The sequence below is a fragment of the Bathycoccus prasinos genome (assembly GCF_002220235.1).
Source record: "Bathycoccus prasinos genomic : Chromosome_10".
Classification (NCBI taxonomy): Eukaryota; Viridiplantae; Chlorophyta; class Mamiellophyceae; order Mamiellales; family Bathycoccaceae; genus Bathycoccus; species Bathycoccus prasinos.
This window is the reverse complement of record NC_023999.1, coordinates 577,631-600,443: the sequence shown is the minus strand read 5'-3', so window position 1 is coordinate 600,443 and position 22,813 is coordinate 577,631. Positions and strand designations below refer to the sequence as shown.

General features: G+C 47.3%; 13 protein-coding genes across 13 annotated transcripts; 7 read left to right on the top strand and 6 right to left on the bottom strand.

The window, feature by feature from the left end:
• Window positions 1-5: 5 nt before the first annotated feature.
• Window positions 6-1,451, bottom strand: Bathy10g03190 (predicted protein; the record flags this gene model as incomplete). Its single annotated transcript, XM_007510569.1, has 1 exon — window positions 6-1,451. The coding sequence occupies one exon, from the start codon at window positions 1,449-1,451 to the stop codon at window positions 6-8; it is 1,446 nt and encodes a 481-aa protein (XP_007510631.1).
• A 524-nt stretch (window positions 1,452-1,975) lies between these two features.
• Bathy10g03180 (predicted protein) lies at window positions 1,976-2,797 on the top strand (the record flags this gene model as incomplete). The annotated part of the gene is made up of 1 exon (XM_007510646.1): window positions 1,976-2,797. One exon carries the CDS (start codon window positions 1,976-1,978, stop codon window positions 2,795-2,797), a length of 822 nt encoding a protein of 273 aa, XP_007510708.1.
• A 218-nt stretch (window positions 2,798-3,015) lies between these two features.
• On the bottom strand, window positions 3,016-3,828 carry Bathy10g03170 (predicted protein; the record flags this gene model as incomplete). Its single annotated transcript, XM_007510710.1, has 1 exon — window positions 3,016-3,828. One exon carries the CDS (start codon window positions 3,826-3,828, stop codon window positions 3,016-3,018), a length of 813 nt encoding a protein of 270 aa, XP_007510772.1.
• A 462-nt stretch (window positions 3,829-4,290) lies between these two features.
• Window positions 4,291-5,553, top strand: Bathy10g03160 (predicted protein; the record flags this gene model as incomplete). Its single annotated transcript, XM_007510545.1, has 1 exon — window positions 4,291-5,553. One exon carries the CDS (start codon window positions 4,291-4,293, stop codon window positions 5,551-5,553), a length of 1,263 nt encoding a protein of 420 aa, XP_007510607.1.
• Window positions 5,554-6,745: 1,192 nt separating this feature from the next.
• Bathy10g03150 (methyltransferase-like protein 14) lies at window positions 6,746-9,091 on the top strand (the record flags this gene model as incomplete). The annotated part of the gene is made up of 1 exon (XM_007510582.1): window positions 6,746-9,091. The coding sequence occupies one exon, from the start codon at window positions 6,746-6,748 to the stop codon at window positions 9,089-9,091; it is 2,346 nt and encodes a 781-aa protein (XP_007510644.1).
• A 372-nt stretch (window positions 9,092-9,463) lies between these two features.
• Bathy10g03140 (predicted protein) lies at window positions 9,464-10,903 on the bottom strand (the record flags this gene model as incomplete). The annotated part of the gene is made up of 1 exon (XM_007510549.1): window positions 9,464-10,903. One exon carries the CDS (start codon window positions 10,901-10,903, stop codon window positions 9,464-9,466), a length of 1,440 nt encoding a protein of 479 aa, XP_007510611.1.
• Window positions 10,904-11,631: 728 nt separating this feature from the next.
• Window positions 11,632-13,215, top strand: Bathy10g03130 (predicted protein; the record flags this gene model as incomplete). The annotated part of the gene is made up of 1 exon (XM_007510703.1): window positions 11,632-13,215. One exon carries the CDS (start codon window positions 11,632-11,634, stop codon window positions 13,213-13,215), a length of 1,584 nt encoding a protein of 527 aa, XP_007510765.1.
• Window positions 13,216-13,664: 449 nt separating this feature from the next.
• Window positions 13,665-14,342, top strand: Bathy10g03120 (predicted protein; the record flags this gene model as incomplete). Its single annotated transcript, XM_007510655.1, has 1 exon — window positions 13,665-14,342. One exon carries the CDS (start codon window positions 13,665-13,667, stop codon window positions 14,340-14,342), a length of 678 nt encoding a protein of 225 aa, XP_007510717.1.
• Window positions 14,343-14,550: 208 nt separating this feature from the next.
• Bathy10g03110 (predicted protein) lies at window positions 14,551-14,970 on the bottom strand (the record flags this gene model as incomplete). The annotated part of the gene is made up of 1 exon (XM_007510587.1): window positions 14,551-14,970. The coding sequence occupies one exon, from the start codon at window positions 14,968-14,970 to the stop codon at window positions 14,551-14,553; it is 420 nt and encodes a 139-aa protein (XP_007510649.1).
• A 196-nt stretch (window positions 14,971-15,166) lies between these two features.
• Bathy10g03100 (predicted protein) lies at window positions 15,167-16,531 on the bottom strand (the record flags this gene model as incomplete). Its single annotated transcript, XM_007510764.1, has 1 exon — window positions 15,167-16,531. One exon carries the CDS (start codon window positions 16,529-16,531, stop codon window positions 15,167-15,169), a length of 1,365 nt encoding a protein of 454 aa, XP_007510826.1.
• Window positions 16,532-16,593: 62 nt separating this feature from the next.
• Window positions 16,594-17,940, top strand: Bathy10g03090 (predicted protein; the record flags this gene model as incomplete). Its single annotated transcript, XM_007510451.1, has 1 exon — window positions 16,594-17,940. The coding sequence occupies one exon, from the start codon at window positions 16,594-16,596 to the stop codon at window positions 17,938-17,940; it is 1,347 nt and encodes a 448-aa protein (XP_007510513.1).
• An 83-nt stretch (window positions 17,941-18,023) lies between these two features.
• Bathy10g03080 (unknown protein) lies at window positions 18,024-20,204 on the bottom strand (the record flags this gene model as incomplete). The annotated part of the gene is made up of 1 exon (XM_007510657.1): window positions 18,024-20,204. One exon carries the CDS (start codon window positions 20,202-20,204, stop codon window positions 18,024-18,026), a length of 2,181 nt encoding a protein of 726 aa, XP_007510719.1.
• Window positions 20,205-20,802: 598 nt separating this feature from the next.
• Window positions 20,803-22,617, top strand: Bathy10g03070 (unknown protein; the record flags this gene model as incomplete). The annotated part of the gene is made up of 1 exon (XM_007510465.1): window positions 20,803-22,617. The coding sequence occupies one exon, from the start codon at window positions 20,803-20,805 to the stop codon at window positions 22,615-22,617; it is 1,815 nt and encodes a 604-aa protein (XP_007510527.1).
• Between the last annotated feature and the right edge of the window lie 196 nt (window positions 22,618-22,813).

Below are 22,813 nucleotides of genomic sequence, written 5' to 3'. Positions count from 1 at the left end.
ACATTCTAAGCTGTGACTTCGGCCGGAGCTTTAGATATTGTGGCTCTCGTTGTATTCGCCCCTCTCTTCGTCTTCCATTCGAGCGCGTGGACTTCAAAGAACTCCATGGCTACTTGATCTGGCCAAGGAGCACCCCAAGGCGCTTCAGCTCCCGCTGTCCATCCCAAATGCCCACCACTCTCCGTTTCTAATAAAATAACGTGCTCGTTGCTCGCAATTGCCTCTCTAGGTATCGCTTCAATTGAAGCGATTGGATCGTCCTTCGCTTGGACGCATAACAACGGGACTCTCACGTCGACAATCTTTCTCTTCGATCCGCTCGCTTCGTAATACGCGTCCACGGAAGAAAATCCAAAAGTCACTCGCGTAATTGCCTCGTCAAAATCTCGAACCGTTCTCGCTTTCCTGACCAACGCCGGTTCGTATTCTCTCAAGCCTTGGAACAAATGTTTATGCGGTTCGAACAACTTGCGCATGTTATTCGCCATCGATTTCGAATACAACTTGCCCCAAAATCCTTTCTGTAAATTTTCGTCGCACCTGTTCAAATCGAACGGGTTACACATGCTACACGCAGCATCGACCAACGCATCTTCTCCGTCTTCACCTAACGTGTTCGTCAGAATATTCGCTCCTAACGACCAACCGACGGCGAATAAAGGCGCGTTTGGAAACCGCCTCTTCATCTCCTTCATCACCGCCCTCGTATCTCCGGTGAAACTCGCGCTATAAAACTGCGGCGTCATCAATGGCGACTCGCTCGTCCCTCTCGCGTTGAATGCAACTACTCGATACCCTTTCATCACCGCCCTTCTCAGCATGTGTTTCAAATACTTATCGTGCGATCCGCCGGCTATGCCGGACATCAACACCAACGTCGGCGCGTCCTCCGGTAACGTCTTGTAATGTTCCTCCAACACCCCATCAATCTTCGGCGTTTGACTTGGTATCGATTTTCTATGCGGCTCGAAATCTTTATCTAAATTCCTCGTCTTTTCCAACATCTCTGGCGTGCGTTCGCGATACTTATGCGTCTCGTCGTCCACGGACAACGGCCAATCCAAAGCGACGACGCCGCCGCACGCCATCGGCAACAGCTCTCTCTGATATTCCACCTCTACATCTTTTCTAAAAAAAGTCGCCAATATTGTCGACATGTGCGGGTTTCTCAATACCGTAATCGCATCGTACCCAACTCGTAACGTGTGTAACATTTTCAGCACGGATGCGTTTTTCTCCGTGTTTTGGCAGGAAACTGAAACGTCGCTCAACGTTTTGTGATTGAAAACTGTCCGCATCACCTGCACGAGCACGCATCCAGACGTGACAAAGAGCGCCGCTCGAGCTGGTTCAGAAGCAGCCGCCCCACTGCTAAACATAGAAGAAAAAGAAGTAGCAGCAGCAGCGGTTGCGATTAGAGTTGTTCTCGATGATGACGACGATTTGCGCATGATGTTGGATAAGGAGCGCGAAGAAGAAGAAGAAGAAGACAAAGAAGAAGAAGAAGAAGAAGACAAAACTCTCCTCCTCCTCCGACCAAAACCACCACCGCAACAATACCTACTCCCGCTGCTCAACCTGTTTCCAAATGTACAGTAAACGCTGCTCTTTAGAGGAGGAGGAGGAGGAGGAGGAGTACGCATGTGTTGCTCGTTTACGTCTAAAAGTAGTTGTGTGGTGAAAAGCGAAGACGGACGAAATTTTTTTTTTTTTTGTTTTTTTTTTTCAGAAGCTTTTTGTGTGTTTTTTTTGTCTCGCTTCTCGCTTCTCTTTATTATTATTTATTTCATCGCACATTTCGTTTTTCTTTACCCCCAGAGAGAGAATCAACTTTTTGCGCGATTTTAAAAGAAACTCTCGTTCGTTCGTTGTTGAGATACACACACACATACAGAAAGAGTGAGTCAGAGAGTCAGAGAGAGAGAGACAAACAACGCGCGGTGCTTGTGCTCGTGCTGCTGCTGATAAGAGAAGAATGGGTGGCGACGAGGAGTTAGCGAAGCACACGAAGGTTAAAATCATCGGAAACAATCGAACGAAACAAAAACTGGTCGGCTTAAACGCGACGGTGAAAAAATCAGTCAACTTGGGCGGCTGGCACTGGTTACTACTCGAAAACGGAAAAGAAGTTCGCTTACAAAAGAACGCGTTGGAAGTGATTTCACTACCCACGGGCGAGGAAGAAGATTCGATCGAGTTTCAAACGAAAGAAGACGACGACGGGTCGCACGTGGAAAGCGGGGAGATCGAAGAGATGGACCAGGAAGACGAGGAGATGAAGGAAAGGAACGAAGATGAGGAGAACAACAACGAGGAGAAAGAAGAGAAGGACGATGGAGACTCCATGGAGGATGAGGACGGGAATGCGAACGAAGAAGAAGGCGATGATGAAGACGAAGAAAAGAAAGAAGGCGAAGGGGATGCCGAAGACGGCGACGGCGACGAAGAGGACGAGGAAGGCGATAAAGAAGGCGGCATGAAAGCGAGGTTACGACGACCGACGAGAACGCCCGGGAATGGACCACCGAGTCAACAAGCCGCGGCGGCGATGAAACGAATCGTGGATAAAAGAAACGCCGGGAAACCGAACTGCAACGTAAACTTCAACAGACTCACCGGTCCGACTTTGCTCAAGTATAAGAAATTTTACCAAATGCCAGGCGCGGAGACCGACGACGTTATTAAAGGGAAAGCAAAGATGGTGGATGAAGTCACTCGGCATTTCATGTCGCAAAAAGTGGACGAACAGAAGTGCTTGGCGCAGTTCGTCGCGAGTTTAGCGAGCACGACGCGTTGAAAGAAGAAGAATTTAAGAAGAAGAGAGAAAACGTCACGTCCTTCTAAAATAATCAAGATATACAATCACGCTCCTTCTATTATTGTTTTAATTGTATTTTTGTAGTAAACACTTACACGATCACAAACTCGCTACATCTCTATTCTTTTTAATTGTTGTTGTTGTCGTTGTTATTGAAGTTCACACTACTACAAGCGCTTAAGCAAAAATTTTTTCGCTCACTCGTTCTTATTATATTCGCTCGGCAATACCCCGGTTTCCATCGCTTTTTCGAGCAGCGTAATTTCTTCCAAAGTTGTCGCGTTCGCGATGGCGGCTTTAATCTTCGCCAACTCTGCCTCGTCGTGCTTCTTCCCTTTTTTCCCCTTCTTATTTTTCTTCTTACTCTCGTCGTCTTTCTCCTCTTCTTCGTCTTCTTCGTCTCTTCCGCCTCTCTTCCCGACTGTAAATGTCTTCGCCTTGGCCGCTTTCCCGTCGTCTCCTTCGAACATCTTCTTCGCCTCTTCTCTTTCTTTCGCGTACACGCGTTCAAAATCTAACATTCTCAATCCATCGTTCAACTTATACACACAATACGCCCGATAATTCTCCAAAGCGCACACCGGGTTCCCTTTCAAAATCACGCATCGCAAACGTTTCATCTTCCCTAATTCATCGATGTCCACCAAATTTCGAATCTTATTATTTTGCAGCATCAACCACTCTAACTTCGGCACATTCTCGCTCAAATTCGTCCCGTTTATCTTTTCGATCTTATTCTCGTTCAAATTGATCGTGTGTAACCTTTTGAGCTTTGGAAACCCTTCCAACTTTATAATCTCGTTCTTGCTCAAATCGATCGAATCGAACTGATCGCACGTGCCGCCTAAATTTTCAATCGTTTTTATCCCTTTCTTTTGCAAGTCTAACTCGTACTCTCCGATCGCGTTTAACTGTTGGTTGGATTCTAGGATGACATCGACCGTGAGTTTTGTATTTCCTTCGAAAACTTTGCCGGAAAGTTCGTCCAGTAAGAGCGCGTGCGTGGACATTTTTTTATTCGCCGTTTCTTTGTGTTCTTCTTTAAATGCAACAACGCATGGTCTCTGCTTTTTTCTTCTCGTACTCGTAGTAGTGTGGTGTGTTGTTGAATGTTGAATTTGACAATGTTGAATTGGGTGCTTTTTTCACCTGATTTTTTTTTGAAAAGACTTTCTCTGTTGTTTTTTCTTCTCTTCTCTTCTCTTCTTTTCTCTTCATTTCTTTTTGTCGCAACAACAGAAAGAGTGAACGACATTAACAACAACGTATTATTAAAACAACTCTACTATATATAATAATACTAATCCTAAAATTACAGAAGAAGAAGAACAACAACGAACGCTGATAAAGTCTTCTTCTTCTTCTTCTTCTTCTTCTTCTTCTTCTTCCGAGTTATTATTATTATCATCAGAGAGAGAGAGAGAGTTTTATTTTAACGAAGAAGAAGAAGACATAAGAGAGAAAGCGAAGAAATGACGACTAAAAAAGAAGCGAGAATCTACTGGGAGAAACAAACGCTCGCCTTGTGCGGACACCACTCGTTAAACGCGCTACTCCAAGGCCCTCACGTTTCGACTCAAGATTTACAAAAAATAGCGGACGTGTTGGACGAGGCGGAACGGAAATTAGGATTAAAAGACGAAAACGGTCCGAGCGAGAACGTGGATGTGAACACGGGGAACTATTCCTTGCAAGTGTTGGAAGAAGCGCTAAAGAAAACGTTTCAGTTGAAGTTAACGTCAGTGTTTAAACGAACGGAGTTGAACGAAGCGGCGAAGAATAAAGCGTTTTTACTGAATGCACATCAACACTGGTTCGCGATACGAGAAATCAGAGGGCAGTGGTGGAATTTGAATTCGCAACTCGCGGCGCCGTCGAAAGTGAACGGGGAGATCGTGTGGTACCTGGAAAGTATGATTCAAAGAGGGACGCAAGTATTCGCGGTGGTCGGCGCGTTGCCGCAGGCGCACGAGATTTTCGGGCAGAAAGACGGCGAGTACGGGAACTGGATAGCGGAGAGCGAGTGCGAAGAGATGAACGAAATAATGGCGAGAGCGGAGAGAGAAGGGAAAACGGTGGAAAGAGTGAAGGAAGAGATGAAGGAGGAGAAGAAGAGGAAGATGATTTTTAGCGGGAAGGCGAATACGTTGCGCGGAGGGGATTCGACGAACAACAATAACGACGACGAAAAAGACGACGACGACGCGATAGTCATAGACGACGCGGATATTGGTGTCGACCGGAACGAAGACCCGGAGTTGTACGCGGCAATGAAAGCGTCGCTAGAAGAAGAAGCGAGGAAGAGAAAGAAGAATAGCAAAAGCGTTGGTTTTTACGGCGGCAGCAAAGAAAATCGAGAAGCTTCGGGTAGAGGAGGAGGACAACGACAAGAAGGAACTACTTGGCAAAGTTTAGGCAAAGAAAACGGAAACGACAACAACGGAACGATGCAACTCGAACAAGAACCAGACGAAAGCCCGGACACGCTTTCCGTCGCCGTTCGCTTGCCGGACGGCGAACGGCTCAAACCTAGACGTTTTCGTAAATCCAACTCGGTCAAAGACGTGGAAAACTGGATCGTCAGCGAGAGCAACGCTAAAGTCACGTTTAAGTCGCGAGGAGGAGATCAGTGCTTAGTCTTAGTTCACTTTCCCAAACGCACGACCTTGGACGATCCGGGGAAGACGTTAGAGCAGTGCGGGTTTGAAAACAGGGAGATGTTAACCTTCGCTTAATAACACATTTAATACATTATTTTTTATCATCATTCGCAAAAAGCATCGTCATCGTCATCGTCGTCGTCGTCGTCATCATCGCACTCACTCGCGACAGACGAGAGAGTCAGAGAGACGAGAGAGAGAGAAAAGTTTGTTTGAGAGAAAATTTTATGAAAATCGAATGCAAAACTCGTCGTCGCATCGTCGCAAAAAAACCGCAGAATATAGTACACTACTACTCTATTATTATAGAATGCTTTTCACGTCTTCGGCAACCTTCGTGGGCGCGTTCGCCGGCGTCTGCACGCAGATGTACGCCTGCGCTTTGCGGAAAGTGCCTTTGTTTCACCGTGAGTGCTCTCTTTCTTCTTCTTCTTTCACTTCTTCTTCTTTGTCTTCTTCATCTCATCGTCTCGTTTCCGTCGCGTTGCGCAATCACGTCTCTCTTTCGAATCTCTCACGCGCTTCTCCCTCTCTCTCTCTTTTATGTGCATAAAACACGCGACGTAATAATACGAACAACACGCATAACAGAACCTCAACTCCACGCTGGTTTCGCCGTCGCCGGTGCATTCACCGCCGAATGGTTGGTCCAAAAAGAACAAAGTTTACAAAAAGAAGTCGACGCGTTAGTCTCGGAACGAAGAGAAAGGAACAAAGAGTTTAAACAACAACAACAAAAATAATACTAATACTCGGATATTCTTCATCGAGAAGACGTTTTATATAGAGAGACTGAGTCCTTTCGGTGCGCGTGTGTATATATTCTCACGCGTACGCACCAGAACGACGAGATGTGATGATGTTTGTAATTGTATAGCTTAAATACTAGCGATAAACTAGAGAGACGGATCGAGCGCGCGTACGCATCCCGAAAGCCTCGCTAAAAGCGCGGCGAAAGACGCCCGAACACTTTTCGCCTTAAAATCCTTCCTTTTTTGAATACTACTCTCGCGATACTAAGAACAGAAGAAGATTTCATCGTAGTTTTCTTTCTCATCATCCAGCGAATAAAAGCGGGTGTTTGGGGGAGGTCGATTGTTCTCGTTGTGCTCGTTGTTCTCGTTCCAAGAGAAAGACCCCCTTTCGAGTATTTTTTACTCTCCTCTCGCGATATTCTCCACTCCTTTGCTTTTCACTCGCGCGCGCTCTTTACGCACAGTTGAGAAAGACTGCTCTTTGATACTCCTCTCTCTCTGACGCAACAATCATGAGCGACGGAAACGATTTTGACGATGAATTCGTCGTCGTTGAGAAGCAAACGACGGAAAAGATACAGACGATACCAACGCCGAGAAGGAGGAAGGAAAACGAAGCGGAGGAGGAGGCGAGAACGAGAAAAGTTATTCCTCGACCGAGAAAGGATGAAGGCGAAAATTTCGGCGAACGAGATCGAGAACGAGACCACGTACGCACTCTTTCGTCGTCCGCGTCGGAGGAGGATCAGGAGACTCGTCGTTGTCCACCGACGCCGCCACCTTCCCCGAGACTTGAAGAAGAAGAAGAAGAGAAAGAAGTAAAAATGTACGTGCCTCCTCCTCCGCCTTTACCTCCGTCACCTCCACCGATGCCTCCGTCACCGCCGCCGCCGTTACCTCCACCGCTGCCGACGTCTTTACCGGCGAACTTAACTTTGACGCAGCATCACGAAAACGCGCATCACTACGCGGCATCGATGGCGGCCGCGGCGGCGGCGATGTCGTTTGGCGATATGCGCTTGTCCGCTTCGCCCGCGTCTTCTTCTTCTTCTCAATCGATGATGATGGGTGGTCATTCGTATCGTCACCAACAGCAACAGCACGGAAGGGAAGGAGGGAAGGAGCAACACGTTGAAGTCGCGCAACATATGCAACCGCCGCCAAATACGCCGAAACCTCCCAATCAGCACTGGTCGTTAGATTACTCGTCCCACTACGTGGTCACGGGAGAACGACCGCAGAACTTTATCATCGATCCGCAAGGCATCCCGACGCCTGCTTTGCAAAAACTGGTAGATTTGAAGAGCGAGCTGATTAACGCGCACGCGCACGTGCCGCTGAGCGTAAAGATAGAGAGTGCGAAGACGTGCGAGTTGACGAGTGAGAATTTAGGGACGTTTGATGTGGTGGTCATTAATCCCGATTGGTCGAAAATGAATTGGCGAGACGTAGCGAGGCTGGATTTAAACGCAGTAACTTCGGATAAGGCGTTCGTATTCTTGTGGATTGGGAAAGGAGATGGAAGAATGCACGAAAACGCGTTGAAGATTATGAAAGCATGGAAATTTCGTCGATGCGCGGAGGAGATTGTCTGGGTCAAGACAGGATTGGATAGGACCGAGTCGTCGCTGACGCCTTCTTCGTCTCCGGCTTCGTCGTCAGCCTCGAGGAGAAGTGTTGCTTCTGGGAGCGTCGGAGCAGTAGGAACTCCTCCGTATGCTTCTCCATCTTCTTCTTCGATGTCGCCATCATCTCCAAGTACCCCATCGACTCCATCATCGGCGTCTTCTTCTTCGTCTCCTTCTTCGTTTCGATCGAGGACGTCTACGTCTATCGCGTCGACGATGTCGCACTTATCGACGCTTTCAGAAGATGGAGAAGGAATGAACGAGGAAGAATTCCCGTTCACTTTGCATAAAGAGCACTGCATGATTGCAGCAAAAGCAAAAGTCACGCGTAAAGAAGCGCAATTGATTCACGCGAACGTAGACGCTGACGTTATCATTTCGCCGCCTCTGCAGGGAAATCAAAAACCAGATCAGATTTACGCCATCGCGGAACGCTTTGTCCAAGGGTTGAGACGTTTGAACTTGTTCGGAGACAGTCAACTACTCCGCCCTGGTTGGGTCACGGTCAGCGAAAACGTGTACAGAACGACGCACAATCCAATCACGTACAGAAAAGCGTTTGAGGGAACGAGGGTAAGCGGGAAATTCGAGGCGCAATATCAAAGACGAGCGAACCGAGCGATGATGCAACAACAACAGCAATACAATCAATACACTCAGTATCAATCGCCGCAGTCGTCCATGACGCCACAATATCAACAACAGCAGCAACAACAAGTGCAAAGAGAGCGTCAAACGTACACGTATCGACATAAAAGTGGCTCAAGTCCGCAGAGCAGTCCTCAAAGAGTGAGTCGTCCCGCGCACTTGCTACCGCACGACGAAGATATAACGCGTTTACGACCTAAATCGAGAAGTCCGTCTAAATCGAGTGGTGGTAAAGGTGGTAATGTTGGTGGTGTTAGTGGTGGTACTGGCACTGGTAGTGGTCAATTTTCCAGCTACGAAGAGTACGAGTATGCGGCGGACAAATATTACTCTCCAAGGACGTCTCCTTCGGGGCCGATGTTCTCTCACTACACGCCGCCACCGACGTTTTATCCACAACAACATCAATACCCTTACGTATCTCAGCAATATATTCATGCGCTGCAGCATCAGCAGCAGCAACATCATCAGCTGCAACAACAATATCAATTTGGTTATAAAGAGCAGCAACAGCAACAGCAATACTATTATGAAGGCACAAACTTCACTTCGCCTCCAGGAAGCAGCAGCGGCCCGGCGTAAATAAAAAAGTGTCAACTCGTATTGCTTTACAAAATGAAGTGAGCGACGAAAGATGAACTAACGAGGGAAGCGAGAACGTGCCACAGTGCGTGTGACGCATGCAGCAATACTTTACCACTGTTCTTTCAATATTATATTTTTACTTTCGTTGGTTATTAATATTTGTACAGATAAAAACAATGTTTGACTATATCTTTCCTCCGCTCGCAACTTCTCTCTCTTATATGATACAACAATCTGCGCCCGTCTCCTTGACTATCTAGTATGAACTGTGTACTCGCTACTAGTTTTATCGAATCTAGCTTTTGTCTCTCCCTCTCTGTCTTTCCTCTCTTTCTATCTACAAACACGTAGTGGTGAAATCTCTTCTCGTTAGGATTCAACCAGTTTGACGAGAGAAACTTCGGATTGCGAAGCTCGCAAACCTCTCGCGTTCGATTGCAATCTTCGCATAGCTCGCGTTCTCTTTGGTATCTCAATAGAAAACAAATCGCTCTCGGCGGTTTCGCTATCGTTAGTTTCCTCGGAACCTTTAGAGTTTGAGTTTGCTCTGGTTTTCTTCGACGCCGCGGCGGCCGCGGTTTCGGCCCTCGTTTTTCTCGTCGCCGCCGCTGCTTTTTCGTTTGCGTTCTTAATCACATTTTCTTTCTTCGTCTGTTGTTCGGTTTTAGTGAGCTCATCTCCAGGACCTTTGCTTTTTGCTTCCATGGAGTCTAAGACGTCGTTCATGGCTGCGACGCCTTCGCCGGGTTCTGGCGCCGACATCGTCGACAAGTCGCCTTCCGAAGCCACGGTCGGTATAATCTTAGCAAACCGACCTTTGAACCTCGGTCGGTTATCTGCGAGCGTCTTGCGGCACTCGTATCGAATTTTTTTGTGGCCTAATCTACGTCTCGCTCTCTTTTCGCGATATCGCGCGAGTTGCTGCATTCGAAGCTCCGAGGGGATGCGACGCATCACGCCCGGTTGGATTTGATTGGAGTTCAAATGCATCATGCCTTGCTCCAAGTCGGTAAACGCACTCGTCAAATCGACGTGCGAACTCGCTTTCTTTACTCCACTTAAATTCGATTTCTTGAAAGAACTCGTCTTTCTCGGTTTCGTAAACGATGTGCTTCTTTGCACTGATGATGAGTTGTAATTTTTGTTGATGTTCCTGTCACTGTTGTCGCTGTTGTTGTTGTTGTTGTTGTTGTTGCTCTTGTTCGACGATTTACTCTTGGACGATGACGAACTCGGTTTCTTCGCCGACGTCGTCGCCTTCGTGCTGCCACCACTTCCACCTCTGCTCACCGCCGACGACGACGCTAACGATCCGTGCTTATTCGTCGTATTCGCGGCTACCACATCTGCGTTGTGTTGCCTTCTCCCGGCTGGCCCGCTCGCCTCAAAGTTAAACGCGTCCACGTGCACCCCGCTCGTTTCAGGCTGCGAATCGTTCTCAAATATCCTCGAATCTAAAGAAAAGTGCGTCTCGTGCGCTTGCACGCCTCCGTAGTCTGCATCTTCCGAGCTCCCGCCCGCACCCGCGTTGGCGTTTTGAAAATTTTGCATAAACGTATCCAAAGGGTCGGCGAAATAATGCGTCGTATTCGTCGCCTGATCCAACCAATCCATCGCGTCCTCCGACGCCTGCGGCTGTTCGCCGCCGTGTTGATGAATGTGATCGTTGTGTACCTCTTCTTTGTGATGTGGTGGTGCGATGTACTCTTCGTCCGTAAATTTGGACAAGTCTATCGGCGACATCGAGCCTTCTTTGGAATCTCGCGACTCCTCCGACCTCTGCGCTTTATCCTCTTCTCGTTTGTTCATTTTTTGCTTCTGTTTTTGTTGGAATAAAGTGTTGTTGGAAAGAAGAAGATAAAACGAACGACGAACGCTTTTTGTGAGTTTCTCTTTGAGTACGAACGATAAAACGAATTTTGGAAAGAATTCTTTAGGAGGCGAACCCCGACGAACTCTCTCTCTTTGCAACGAAGCGCAAAGTGTTGTTGTTGTTGTTGTCGTTGTTGTTGTCGTTCTCGACGCGCGACACATCGTCATCCTCTTAAAAAAAGGGTGCCCCCCCCGGAAAGGGAAAGAGTAGGTTAAAAAAAAATGAGCTTTTCTCATCATCATCTCGCGCAGTGCAAAAGTCTTCTTTCTACGCTTCCTTTTCTTCTGTTGTACATCGAAACGAAACAAAGCGTACCTCTTTCTTCCCCATGATGATCTCTTTTTTTTTCTCTCTCTCTCTCTCTGAAGAAGCTCTTCTGTGAGAAGACTTAATTCTGTGCGTGCGTGTGTCTATAAAAACGTCCCTAGTCTTTCTCTCTTTAATTCCGAATAAAAAGCCAGAGTGGACAAAAAAAAGTGATGAGTGTCGAAACAAAAGACAAACAAAAAGTTTAGGATGATAAAAAAAGGGCAAACAGAAAGCTTTTTTTCACTCATCGCTCTGTCGCTTTAAATATCCTCCTTTCCGTCGTCGTCGTCATCAAACGACAAACACATCGTTAAAAAAAGAGAACGCATTGGTAGTAACAAGCGCACAAAATATAATGTCCTCGTCTTTGTCGTCTTCTTCTCCCGTGTTTTTCTTCGCCAATACGCGGCAGAGAATGAGGTCGCGCGACTCCTGCTGCGCTTCTTTGTCTTCTTCTTCTTCTGCAAAACCTTCGTCGTCGTTTTTGTCGGGAGGAGGAGGAAGGAGGAAGAGAAGGTTTGCCCCCCCGGCGGCTTTGAGGAATGCCGCCAAAAACACGAACGAGAGGATGACGACGAGGCGAAGAAGCAAAGATGACTTTAATAACGCTGATTATTATTATTATTATTATCATGATTTTTCTGCGACGACGCGGAGAAAAAGAACGACGACAACAACAACTTTACCGACGCGACGACGAGCATTCGTTTTTAGTAGTAGGAATAATAAGAGAGGAAGGCGCAGTAGTATCGCTCATGCTGCTGCGGATGCAAATGGTGGTTCTACTGATGTTTTCGAGGAAATGTCTTCGATTCGAACGCGGAAATATTACCTCGTCGGAGGGAAAGGAGGCGTCGGGAAGACGTCGTTGTCCGCCTCCTTGGCGGTGAAGTTTGCAACTTCTGGGCAACACCCGACGTTAATCGTCTCGACCGATCCGGCGCATTCTTTGAGCGATTCTTTGGCGCAGGACGTCTCGTCCGGGGTTCCCGTCGCCGTCGAAGGTACGGACGGGATGCTTTGGGCGATGGAAATCGACACGTCGCAAGCGAAGAGTGAGTTTTCGGAGTTTTCAAAGAGCGCGGATTTTACCAAAGGCGCGAGCGATTTTATGGGGAGCGTTGGGTTGAGCGGCATTTCGGATTCGTTGCAGGATTTAAAGTTAGGGGAGTTGTTGGATACGCCTCCTCCCGGGTTGGACGAAGCGATTGCTATTGCAAAGGTTGTGCAGTTTACCAAGGATGAGAAGTACGCGAAGTTTACGAGGATCGTCTTCGACACGGCGCCGACCGGGCACACGTTGAGATTGTTATCGTTGCCGGAGTTCTTGGATAAATCAATCGGGAAGATTGTTCGTTTGAGACAGAAATTAACCAGCGCCGGTGATATGGTGAAAGGTTTGTTTGGTCAGGAGAACCAAAATCAAGACGCGGCGGTGGAAAAGTTGGAAAATTTGAAGAAGCGTTTACAAGAGGTGAAAGATTTGTTCCGGAATAAAGAGACGACGGAGTTTGTCATCGCGACTATCCCGACCGTTTTAGGCATGAGCGAAAGCGGTCGACTGTTGAAATCTTTGAGAGACGAAACGGTGCCGTGCACGAAAATCGTCATCAACCAAATCTTAAACGTCGACGTCGCCGATTTCCAAGACGCCGCGGATGCCTGCAACGCGGCTGCGGAAAAATTGAAAACGAGTACCGACGAAACGAGCAAAGACGCCGACGTCCAAACGTTAATCTCCGAAAGCGAACGCTTAGCCTCGGCTTCTAAAAGAGCGGTCTCTTTCGTCCGAATGAAGGAAAAAGACCAACGAAAAGCGATGGAAATGTTAGACACCGACGCTGGTCTCAAAACCTTAAAACGCATCGAGGCGCCGATGTTCGATCTGGAAATTCGAGGCGTCCCGGCGTTGAAGTACTTCGGCGACCAAGTTTGGTAACATGAACAACACTACCAACAAAATTCTTCCGCGACGACGCGTAAAAATATAATAATAGGATATAAAAAGAGTAATACCTTTATTACCGGTTATTACGAAAAGCAGTTAGTACTCATCATCAAAACCGTCTATATCACCATCACTGATCCTCTCGTCCCTCTCTTCGAAAAGCATCGTCATAAAACGTACCCGATGACGACGACGCGCGTTTCCTAAAAAATCTCACTCTCGCGTTCAAAAAGGGACAGACAAAAAGAGAAGAAGAGTTTTTGGATAAAAAGAGACGAAAAACACGAGATCATCTTCACGCATCACAGCGCGAGAAAACGACAAAAACACTTTCCGTGTAGTATTCTATTCGCACTTTTTGCTCGTTCGCTGAAAACGACTAATCCTCTCTCTGCTTTTACACTTTTTGGTGCGACTTAAATACTCGCAGAAAAGAAAGAATGGACGACCAGGAGGTCCAAAAGCAAATCAACCAGATGGTTGAATTCATCAAGCAAGAAGCCGAGGAAAAAGCGAACGAAATCCGAGTCGCCGCCGAGGAGGAGTTCAACATCGAAAAACTCCAAATGGTGGAACTCGAGAAGCAAAAAATCAAGCGAGAGTACGAGAGGAAAGAATCTTTGGTCTCGGTGAAGAAGAAAATCGAACGGTCGACGACTGGGAACGTGGCGAGGATTAAAGTGCTCGTGGCGAGAGATCAGATGATGGAGGAGTTGTTGAACGCGTCGAGAGCGAAACTCGGGGAGGTTTCGAAATCGCCGCAATATAAACAACTTCTGGCGGGGTTAATCGCGCAAGGCGCGAAGAAATTACAAGACTTCCAGTGCATCGTAAGATGTCGGAAACAAGACGAGAGCGTGTGTAAAGAAGCCATCGCGTTAGCCGCGGGGAGAGTGAGCGGGTTACACCCGACGTTGGATTTGCGAGAGAGTTTACCGCCTTCGCCGGAGATATCGAAGGATGGGAAGAGTTGCGTCGGGGGGGTTTTGGTGATTTCCAGCAACGGGAAGACGACGTGCGATAACACGCTCGACGCGAGGGTGAAGAACACGTTCGAGGCGTTGATGCCGGAGATTCGGACGGAGATTTTCGGCGCAGACGGGGCGAAGATTATGTAATAAAGTTGTTCTTCCGAGAGAGAAAGAACGCAGGAATATATTCTGACGCGAGACACACGCACACGTAGCATTTTCATCTCTCTCTCTCTCTTTCTCAGTAGATAGACAGAGAGAGGGAAAGAGAGAATTGTAATATTATATAATATACACAGAAGAGCAGGTTTTTACATTTACACGTTGTTTTTCTCTAGCTCCGAATTGAGTAATTCTATTTCCTATAACTCTTCGTCATCCTCCCGCTCGCGGTGGTCGACAGCCTGACCTGCTCGTTCTCCTTCGCCACCTCCGCTTGCACCGGACTCGTTTTCGAGGATAAGCTAAACAATCTATCCTCTGGTTTCGTGTTTTTACTCGCGTTCGATCCGGATTTTTTCTTCGTCACGTTTCCCCCACCGCCGTCGAGATGATGATGTTCTCGATGATGCCCAGCTCCGGCGGCGACTTGCGCGTGCGTTTTGTTTTGCGACAAGGCGACTTCGAACCCTTTCAAGATGCTCCCGTGAGAACCGCCGTGTTCGTTGGATAAATACGCCGTTTCCAAGTCGTAGAGTTGCTTTTCGGTTTGTTGCAAGGAGTTCTCCAATTGGTTCTTCCGGTTGAGGAGTTCCGTGACCGTTTCGCTCGACATTTTTACTCAAGTCTTCCTCTTTGAAGTCTGTGCCTTCTCCTTCTCGTCGTTTCGTGCTGCGTGCGTGTGTATTTATGAAGGAATTGATGAGAATAAGAATATTTTACACACAACGCTGAGTGACTCAGAGTGAGGGATTTCTTCTATTTTCTAGCTTTTGCTTGCTCTATGCCTATATGCGTATCAAACATTAATTTTAAGCGACTTCTATTGCGGTGGTTTTTGTGGTTTGTTGCGCGTCGTCCTCGTTTACTACTACCTCTCTCTCTCCGTTTTGAATACTTTCCTTCTTCTTCTTCTTCTGTTTCTTCTTCTTCGCGGGCGCGCTTAAAGCTAAATGCGCCAACGCGAGATGGACGGAAGCGGTGTCGTGTTTCACTCTACCCGGAACGGCTAAAACTTGAGAGGTCAACTCGGCGCCTTTGATGCCCAGTGGGGTGGGTAGGAGCATTTTGTTCCCACGTTTTATTCTTCGCTCGTTTTCTTTCGCGTAGAATTCGCGATGGTCTCGGACGAGCGCGTCAGAAAATGACGTCGGAAAGGCGGGATCGACGTGATCAAATTCCTCGTCGTATCGAACGACTCTCGTGTGTGGGATTTCGGCGTCGGACCGACAGACTAAACCGTCCCCTTCTTCGTTGTATTGCGATAAACTGTACAGAGCGATGTTGGTCATCGCGGAATCTTTGCTGGTCGTTTTGGAGTGGAAACATACCGTTTTGTCCCTGAACTGTTCCGGCAACGGGTGTTTTCGAAGAAATCGTATTCGCGCGCGATACGTTAAATCTTCCACCGGCTTCACCATCTTTTTAATCGCTTCTGAATTTCTGCTCTCTCCGAACGCAGCCTCGAGCGCAAAATGAACGCCCGATCGCACGTACTTATTGCTCAACAAATCTTCAGCAATTGGTGACCCCCCGTAAGGCGACTGAACGCACACGAATCCCGCGAGTTTGTCTTCCAACTCCGTTTCAAACAGCGCCAGCGCGGCGGCGATGTCCAGTCCACCTTTCGAATGGCCCATCGCTAAAACTCTTTTTCTTCTCTTCTCGTCGTCTTTATTCTTATTCTCACACAACGCCTCGATTTCGTCCTTAACTGTTCTCGCGTTCTCCTTCACCGAACCTTCCGAGTTTACTCGCGATATTTCGCACTCGATATCTATCGAACGAAACATATCTCTCACGGTGACGTAATATCCTGGATAATGATGCCCCCACAATCCAGGAACGAGCAAAACGGCGAAAGTAGAACTCTGTTCTTTGAAGTCCTCGAATAATTCTCGCGCTCTTTTCTCGTTCACGGTCGGGAGTCGCCGTTGGTCTTCTTCATTCTCGACGCATACGTATTCGCATCGTTCTAAAAACGCCGACGTTTCATCCTTCGCCGTGAACTCTCGTTTCCTTTGCTTCATCCATCCCGTGAACGCTCGAGACGGCTTCACGTTCGCGCTGTTGTAATATTTGTTCGCGACTCTTTGTAGCGTCTTTTCCACGTCGCGTAATAAAAGCGTCGCCGTTTTAATGGGCGGCTGTTGCGGCTTTTGCTGCGCGTAAAACATCTCTTTTCTGAAGCGAAAGTCTGCACTTTTTTTCCCTGGAACGAAGATTAATAAGAAGAGATATGTTTACCGCGATACGGTCGGCGTTCACGGAAAATACCCGCAGTTCGGTCGGGTTGAACGATTTAGCGAGTTCAGGTGATGGTGACAACAACAACAGCGGGAAGGATTTTCCTAATGATGCCCGCAAATACGTGAAGTTGAGCGAAGTCGTCGAGGACGCGACGGATAAAATCATCCCGGAGTATTCTCATCAGCCGAAAGCGCAAACATCATCGTCTCAATCACCGGTGAGCAAGAAACCACCGACGTACGTGCAACTGGTGTCCGCGATCGTCGGGTACTCCTTGTGCAATTCGCAGCTCTTAATAATCAATAAAATCACTCTGGCGTACGTTCCAGCGCCGTGTTTTTTGCTTTTCTGTCAGCTCTTAGCCTCTGGGGTTGCGGTGAGAGTTTTAGCGGAACTGAGGGTGTTAGTGGCGGATAAGCTGGATGTTGAAAAAGCGAAAGGGTTTTTAGTGGTCGTGTTTACGTTCGTGACGACGTTATTTGCGAACATGAAGAGCATACAGTTAGCTCCGGTGGATACGTTCATATGTTTACGATCGACGACGCCTTTGATTTTAGCGGTTTTGGATTACGTTTTCTTAGGGAGGGATTTACCGTCGGCGAAGAGTTTCGGGAGTTTGATTGGCATCGCGATGGGGGTTTTGTTGTACGTGAACATCGATTCAAACTTTTCCGTGCAAGCGTATTTATGGATCGTGGTGTGGTACGTCGTGTCTATTTTCGAGATTATATACGTGAAACATTTAGTCTCGTCGATCGCGATGACGACGTGGGGGCAAACGTATTACCAAAACATTTTGTCCGTGCCGTTTTTGTTGATGATGTTTATTTTGTTAGGAGAAAGGCAGGTTTTAGAGAACACGGAGTGGACGTATGGAGCCGTTTTCTTTATTTTGTTGAGTTGCGTCGCTGGATTAGGGATGTCCTTTTTGTCTTTTCATTTAAGGGATATGATTAGCGCGACGTCGTTCGCGATTGTCGGGAACATGTGTAAAGTGGCGACGATTTTAGTGAACACGTTCATATGGGACCAACACAGCTCACCGACGGGGATTTTAAGCTTGTTCATTTGTTTAGGAAGTGGGGCGATGTACAGTCAGGCGCCAATGAGAGATCCGTCGAAGAGTTACGCGGAGAGAGAGGTGTTGCCGTGCTTGTCGAGGCAAAGTTATAGATGGATCGTGCTGCAAACCGGAGGGAAGTTCATGGCAATTTGCATGGGGGTGCTGATTTCTTTGTGCGTGGTTTTGATTAGCATAGCGTTGAGTTTAGAAGGGAACGAGGTTGCCGTAGGGACGACGAACCCGTTCGCCAAAGGGAGAGATAAAATGGGATGATTTGACGACGAAATTAAACTTGTACTACCCATACTACTACTACTACTACTACATTTTTCTCTAAAAGCTCTCTAAAACTATTTCTATATATCTTCCATTTCAAGTGTTTTCACGACCAAATCGAGCGAAGATGATTCGTTTTCTTTCCAGGCATTGAACGTTTTGGCAATTGCTTTCCCCGCTTTCCGATCGGAAGCAACGAGCGCGGCGTATTTTTCTCCGTTCCAAAATGGATATTCGCTATATACACACGCGTCGTCTATACGATGCTGAATATTCAGAGTAGCCTCGTTCACCAATTCCTGTAAATGCGACACATCGATTAATTCTTTGTCTCCTTTAGTTTCATCTTTCTTATGTTTTTCATTCAGGATGGTTTTATTCGCGTCCTCGCGAACTCGTTGGATGGCTTTCGCGACGCGGTCGGGTTTCTCGAAAATGTCCCAAACGTTCTCATCGGCGATGCACTTCGCGAAAAGACTAGCGATTGTTCGCGCGTACACTTCTATCTTGAGATTAATTAACGCGACCACGGACGTATCCTTCTCCTTTTTCGTTCTTTGCGAGGAGGAGATGTACTCGACGATATCCTTTTGCCACGGAAAATCAACCAACACGTTTTTAATATTGGCGTCAGATTTCGACGACGACGAACAAAAGACTTCCGTAATCCAACACGATTTCAGCAAATCAACTCTTGCAAAGAGCTCAAACACGTCCGCTAAGTAAATCAAGTAGTCGTCGTGCGACTTCTTGTCTTTTGATTCCCACTCTGAAATCTTCTCTAAAATTTTACTCGCGCTAGCAAACTCTTCGTTCACGTCTTTGAAGAGAACATTTTTTGCAATATCCGCAATGCTTTGGACTCGTTCCTGGAATTTCTTTTTCTTTTCATCATCTTCTTCATTCAAATTAAACTGATCGGAAACAACTTTTTCGTACGCGCCTTCGTCTTCTATCGCCTCGAAGCGACTTTTGCATCTCTTTTCAATCTCTCGTTTCCTCGCGAGATTTACGTCCCGACCGAGTTCGTCCATTTTTACCTCCTCGCATCCGCTCGCTCGAACCACCGCGTTTAAGAGTTCGCTTTCGGAAATTGCGTCGCAGGAGTTTCGATGCAAAGCAACGCTCGTTTCCGCGCCGATTTCAACCTTAAAATGCTCTCTCGTCTCTTTCCGTTTCTTACCTCGCGTTTGCACCGTCTCCAACATTTGCGCCTCCAACTCTTCAATCATCGGGAGTTTCTCCGCGAGCATTCCAGACAAGGCGCGGAAATAGACGCCAAGTTCTTGCGCTAAGGCGTATCGTAGTTTTGATTCCTCTAACGTTCCTTCGTAACTTTTCAACGTTTCCGAAGATCTTACGGACGCTTGATTCGATCTTTCCACGTTTTCTAAACACGCGTCCAGTTTCCTCTTTACGTTTTGCGCCGCGTTTTGAAGTTTCGCCAAGGCGAGGTTCGAGCGCTCTTCAGCAGATTTAGTATTGCGTTGATTCCTTTCTCCTATTACGACTCTTTTCGATGACGGCTGCGCTTGGTGTTGTTTGTTTGCGTCTTCTTCTTCGTCATCGATGTCCATCATCATCGTTAGCGATGCCGCGTTTTTCGTATTCTTCTGCTTCTGCTCAACATCGAGCGGTATGTAATTCTTTCCACCATCACCCGAAGATTGTTTCGCGCGTCGTTGCAACTTTGCCTCCAATATCGCTTTATTCGATGGTACCATTTGCTGATCATCGCCATCATCTACCGTTTGAATAGTATCGTCGTCGTCGTCGCCCTCCGCTTCTCTCGAAAACGGATTATTCACCTCCGCCGTCGTCAAAGTCGCTTCTTCTTGCGCGTGTTCTTTCGGTCTGTTCAAAGCCACGCGTCGTTGCGCTTCCAACTCTTCCTTCAGCGCGTTGGCATCGTATTTGCGCTTCTCTTCTTCTTTGTCTTTCTTCTCTTCTTGACCTCCGTCTACGGCTAAAGCGCCCAGTCCTTTCTTCTTCTTCTTCTTCTTCTTCTTCAATTCCTCTCCGCTCTTCTCTTTCGTTAAACCTTCTTCCTCTTCCTCTTCTTCCTCGAACGAGAGGGTTACTCCTGCCTTCTTCTTCTTTGTCTTCTTCTTCTTCTTTTTCGACGAATTCCTCTCCTCTTTCGCGTCTTTATCTTCTTCTTCTTCTTCTTCCACATCACTCTCATCCTCTCGTGCCTCTCTTTTCCTCCGAATTGCCAAAAACGGCCTTCGTTTTTGTTTCGCCGCCCCTAAAGGTCCCATGTATTATACCAACAACAACGAGTACAACGACAAAAAACACCTCTTATTATTATTATTATTATTATTATTATTATTACTACTGTTACTTATTGAATTCGTCTCTCTCTTTCTCTCTCTCTCTCTCTCTCTCTGAATGTCCTTCTGCAGAGACCAACATCGACACAATTATGGAGGAAAGAAGAGGTGCCCTTTTTTTCATTTTTTTGCACACGAACGAAAAAAGACCAACGACGAGAGACCAAACGACCAAAAAAGTGGACTCACACACGATCTGATGATCTCTCTTTCTTCATACTCACGTTCGCACACTCACCCGAAACACAAAGCAGAGGAGGAAGAAGACAAAGAAGACGAAGACGAAGACGACGAAGAGAGAGAGAAACAACAGCGCTCTTTATTCGTATATCGTTTTGTCTCATCTTCTTAAACAGATATCATCGTCTCTCGAAGTGGTAGTGTTCTACGACTCCGTGAAAGCGGGGACCTTTTTTTCTTCTGTTGCACCAAAGGTCACGTACAGCGTCGTGCCTTTTTTGGAAACTCGACACAAAAAATTCAACGACAACAAGAACAACAACCATTACAACAACAAACGGTGATGAAGAAGAGACCTAGGAGGAGAGCGAAGCCTAAACGGCTTCGAAACCCTTTCCTCCTCTTTCTCCTCCTCTTTCTCCTCTCGTCTTTCGGGGGGGAGTTCTTTTCGACGGCGAAAGAAAACGAAGGAGAAAGAGAAGGAGAACAGAAAAAACTCGTCGACCTGTTACCGTCCTCGATTTTCTCGCGCTTCTCCGAGCGCGTGAAGAAAAATCCGAGGTTTAAACTCATCGTTTCCGTGTACGCGCCGTGGTGTGGGCACTGTAAAGTGCTCGAACCGGAACTTGTCTCCGCGCTGAAAATAGTGCGAGAAGTAGATGGCACGGACGAGACCGTCGTGGACGTGGTGAAAATGAACGGAGACTTGAGGAAATATCCAATTCGAGAGGAAATGGAGCAGAGAGAAACGGAGGCGAGGAAAGCGTTTAAGAAAAAGTACGGGGTGAAGGGATATCCGACTTTATTACTGCTGGAAAAGAAGAGCGACGATGAGAGTAGTAGGAGTGGTAGGAGTAGGAGTGAAGAAGAAGAAGAAGAAGAAGAAGAATTGTTCGTGGCGAAACAATACAAAGGCAGTCGGAGTCAAGCCGCGCTGTTGAACTATCTCCGTCGCGCGAGCGCGTCGGACGTCGCGACGTTCAAAGACTGGCGCGAGGCGCGAGAATACGGGAAATTGAGAGCGACCGAGTCGAACGCGATGTTTTTTCACTTAATGGTGAATGGAGGGAGTTTAAAGATTAAGAAAGCGTTCGACTCGGAGGCGAAGAAGAGGGAGAATTTACAGGCGTGGTTCGGAGAAAGCGACGCGCCAAAGACGTTTGAGGAAACGAATGCGTTTTTAGACGCGTTTCACGCGAAGCAATTTCCGTGGAAGGATATCCAAAGCAAAGACGAAAGTTATTCGGTTTTGTTAGCAGTGCACCCGAGAGTGCCCGGAGATGAAGACGACGATTCCTTAGTATCGGATGGTGAGAATTATAAGGCGTTTACGACCGAGGTTGTATTGTGTAGAGTAGCGGAGGAGAAAGAGGAGGAGGAGGAGGAGGAGAAAAAGAAGAAGAAGAAGAGTTATCGCGCGAACGACGCCGATATGAGCGAGACGAGTGGGTATGAAAATTCGTGCAACGTGTCTGCGTTTGTGCGCACCAGAATCGTCGCCCCGTTAGCCAAACTCGATCAATCCGTCTTCAACAACATCCTCGATTTAGATAGCCCGTCGGTATTCCTGGTCGAATCGGGAGGCGATGCTAAAATAGAAGCGTTCGCGAAGAATGCTTACAAACTCGCGCTGAAACACCGCAAAATATCCTTCGTTCGCGTCGACGGCGACGAGTTAGGCCCTTGGCTCGATAAGGAAATGGCTTTCGGCCCTCTCGAATCCTCCTTCCCTCTCTGTTTAGGATACCACAAAAAAACCCACCGGAGTTGGTACGACCGAAAATGGGAAACCAGGGGTAATACCATCGAAGAGTCGCTCGCCGTTTTCGTCGACATGAACTTCGTGGATATCAAACGACTCCCGAATTTCCTCCCGTCTATGCCTCTTTTAGGTAAATTGAAAAACATCCACCACAGAGCGACGTTTAGATTCTCCAACTCCTCCTCCCCGGTGCAACGATTAGCCACGTATTGGTGGTTGCTCGTCATCGCGTTGATCTTATTCGTCTTGTGCTTCTCGTTCGCGTTGCAGTATCAAAGAGAGGGTAAGTTCGACACGTCCAGCGAAGACGACAGTTCGGCAAAGTCCAGCGGCGAAGCCGAGAGGGCGGCGAAAGTAGAAGAGTCCGACGGGGACGAACCCAAGAAAACAAAGTGAGAATTCAAAGAAGAAGAAGAAGAGAGAACTTCATCATTTTCGCGGTGGTGAAAATACGCAACGTTCACGCGAAGAGGTATTCGCATCATTGTATTTATTGTAAAAACTTTCAACATAATAATAGTTTATACATGCATTCGCCCATCGCTCAAAATCGAGAAAGCTTTCGAAAATTTCTTCAAAAAAAAAGGATTTC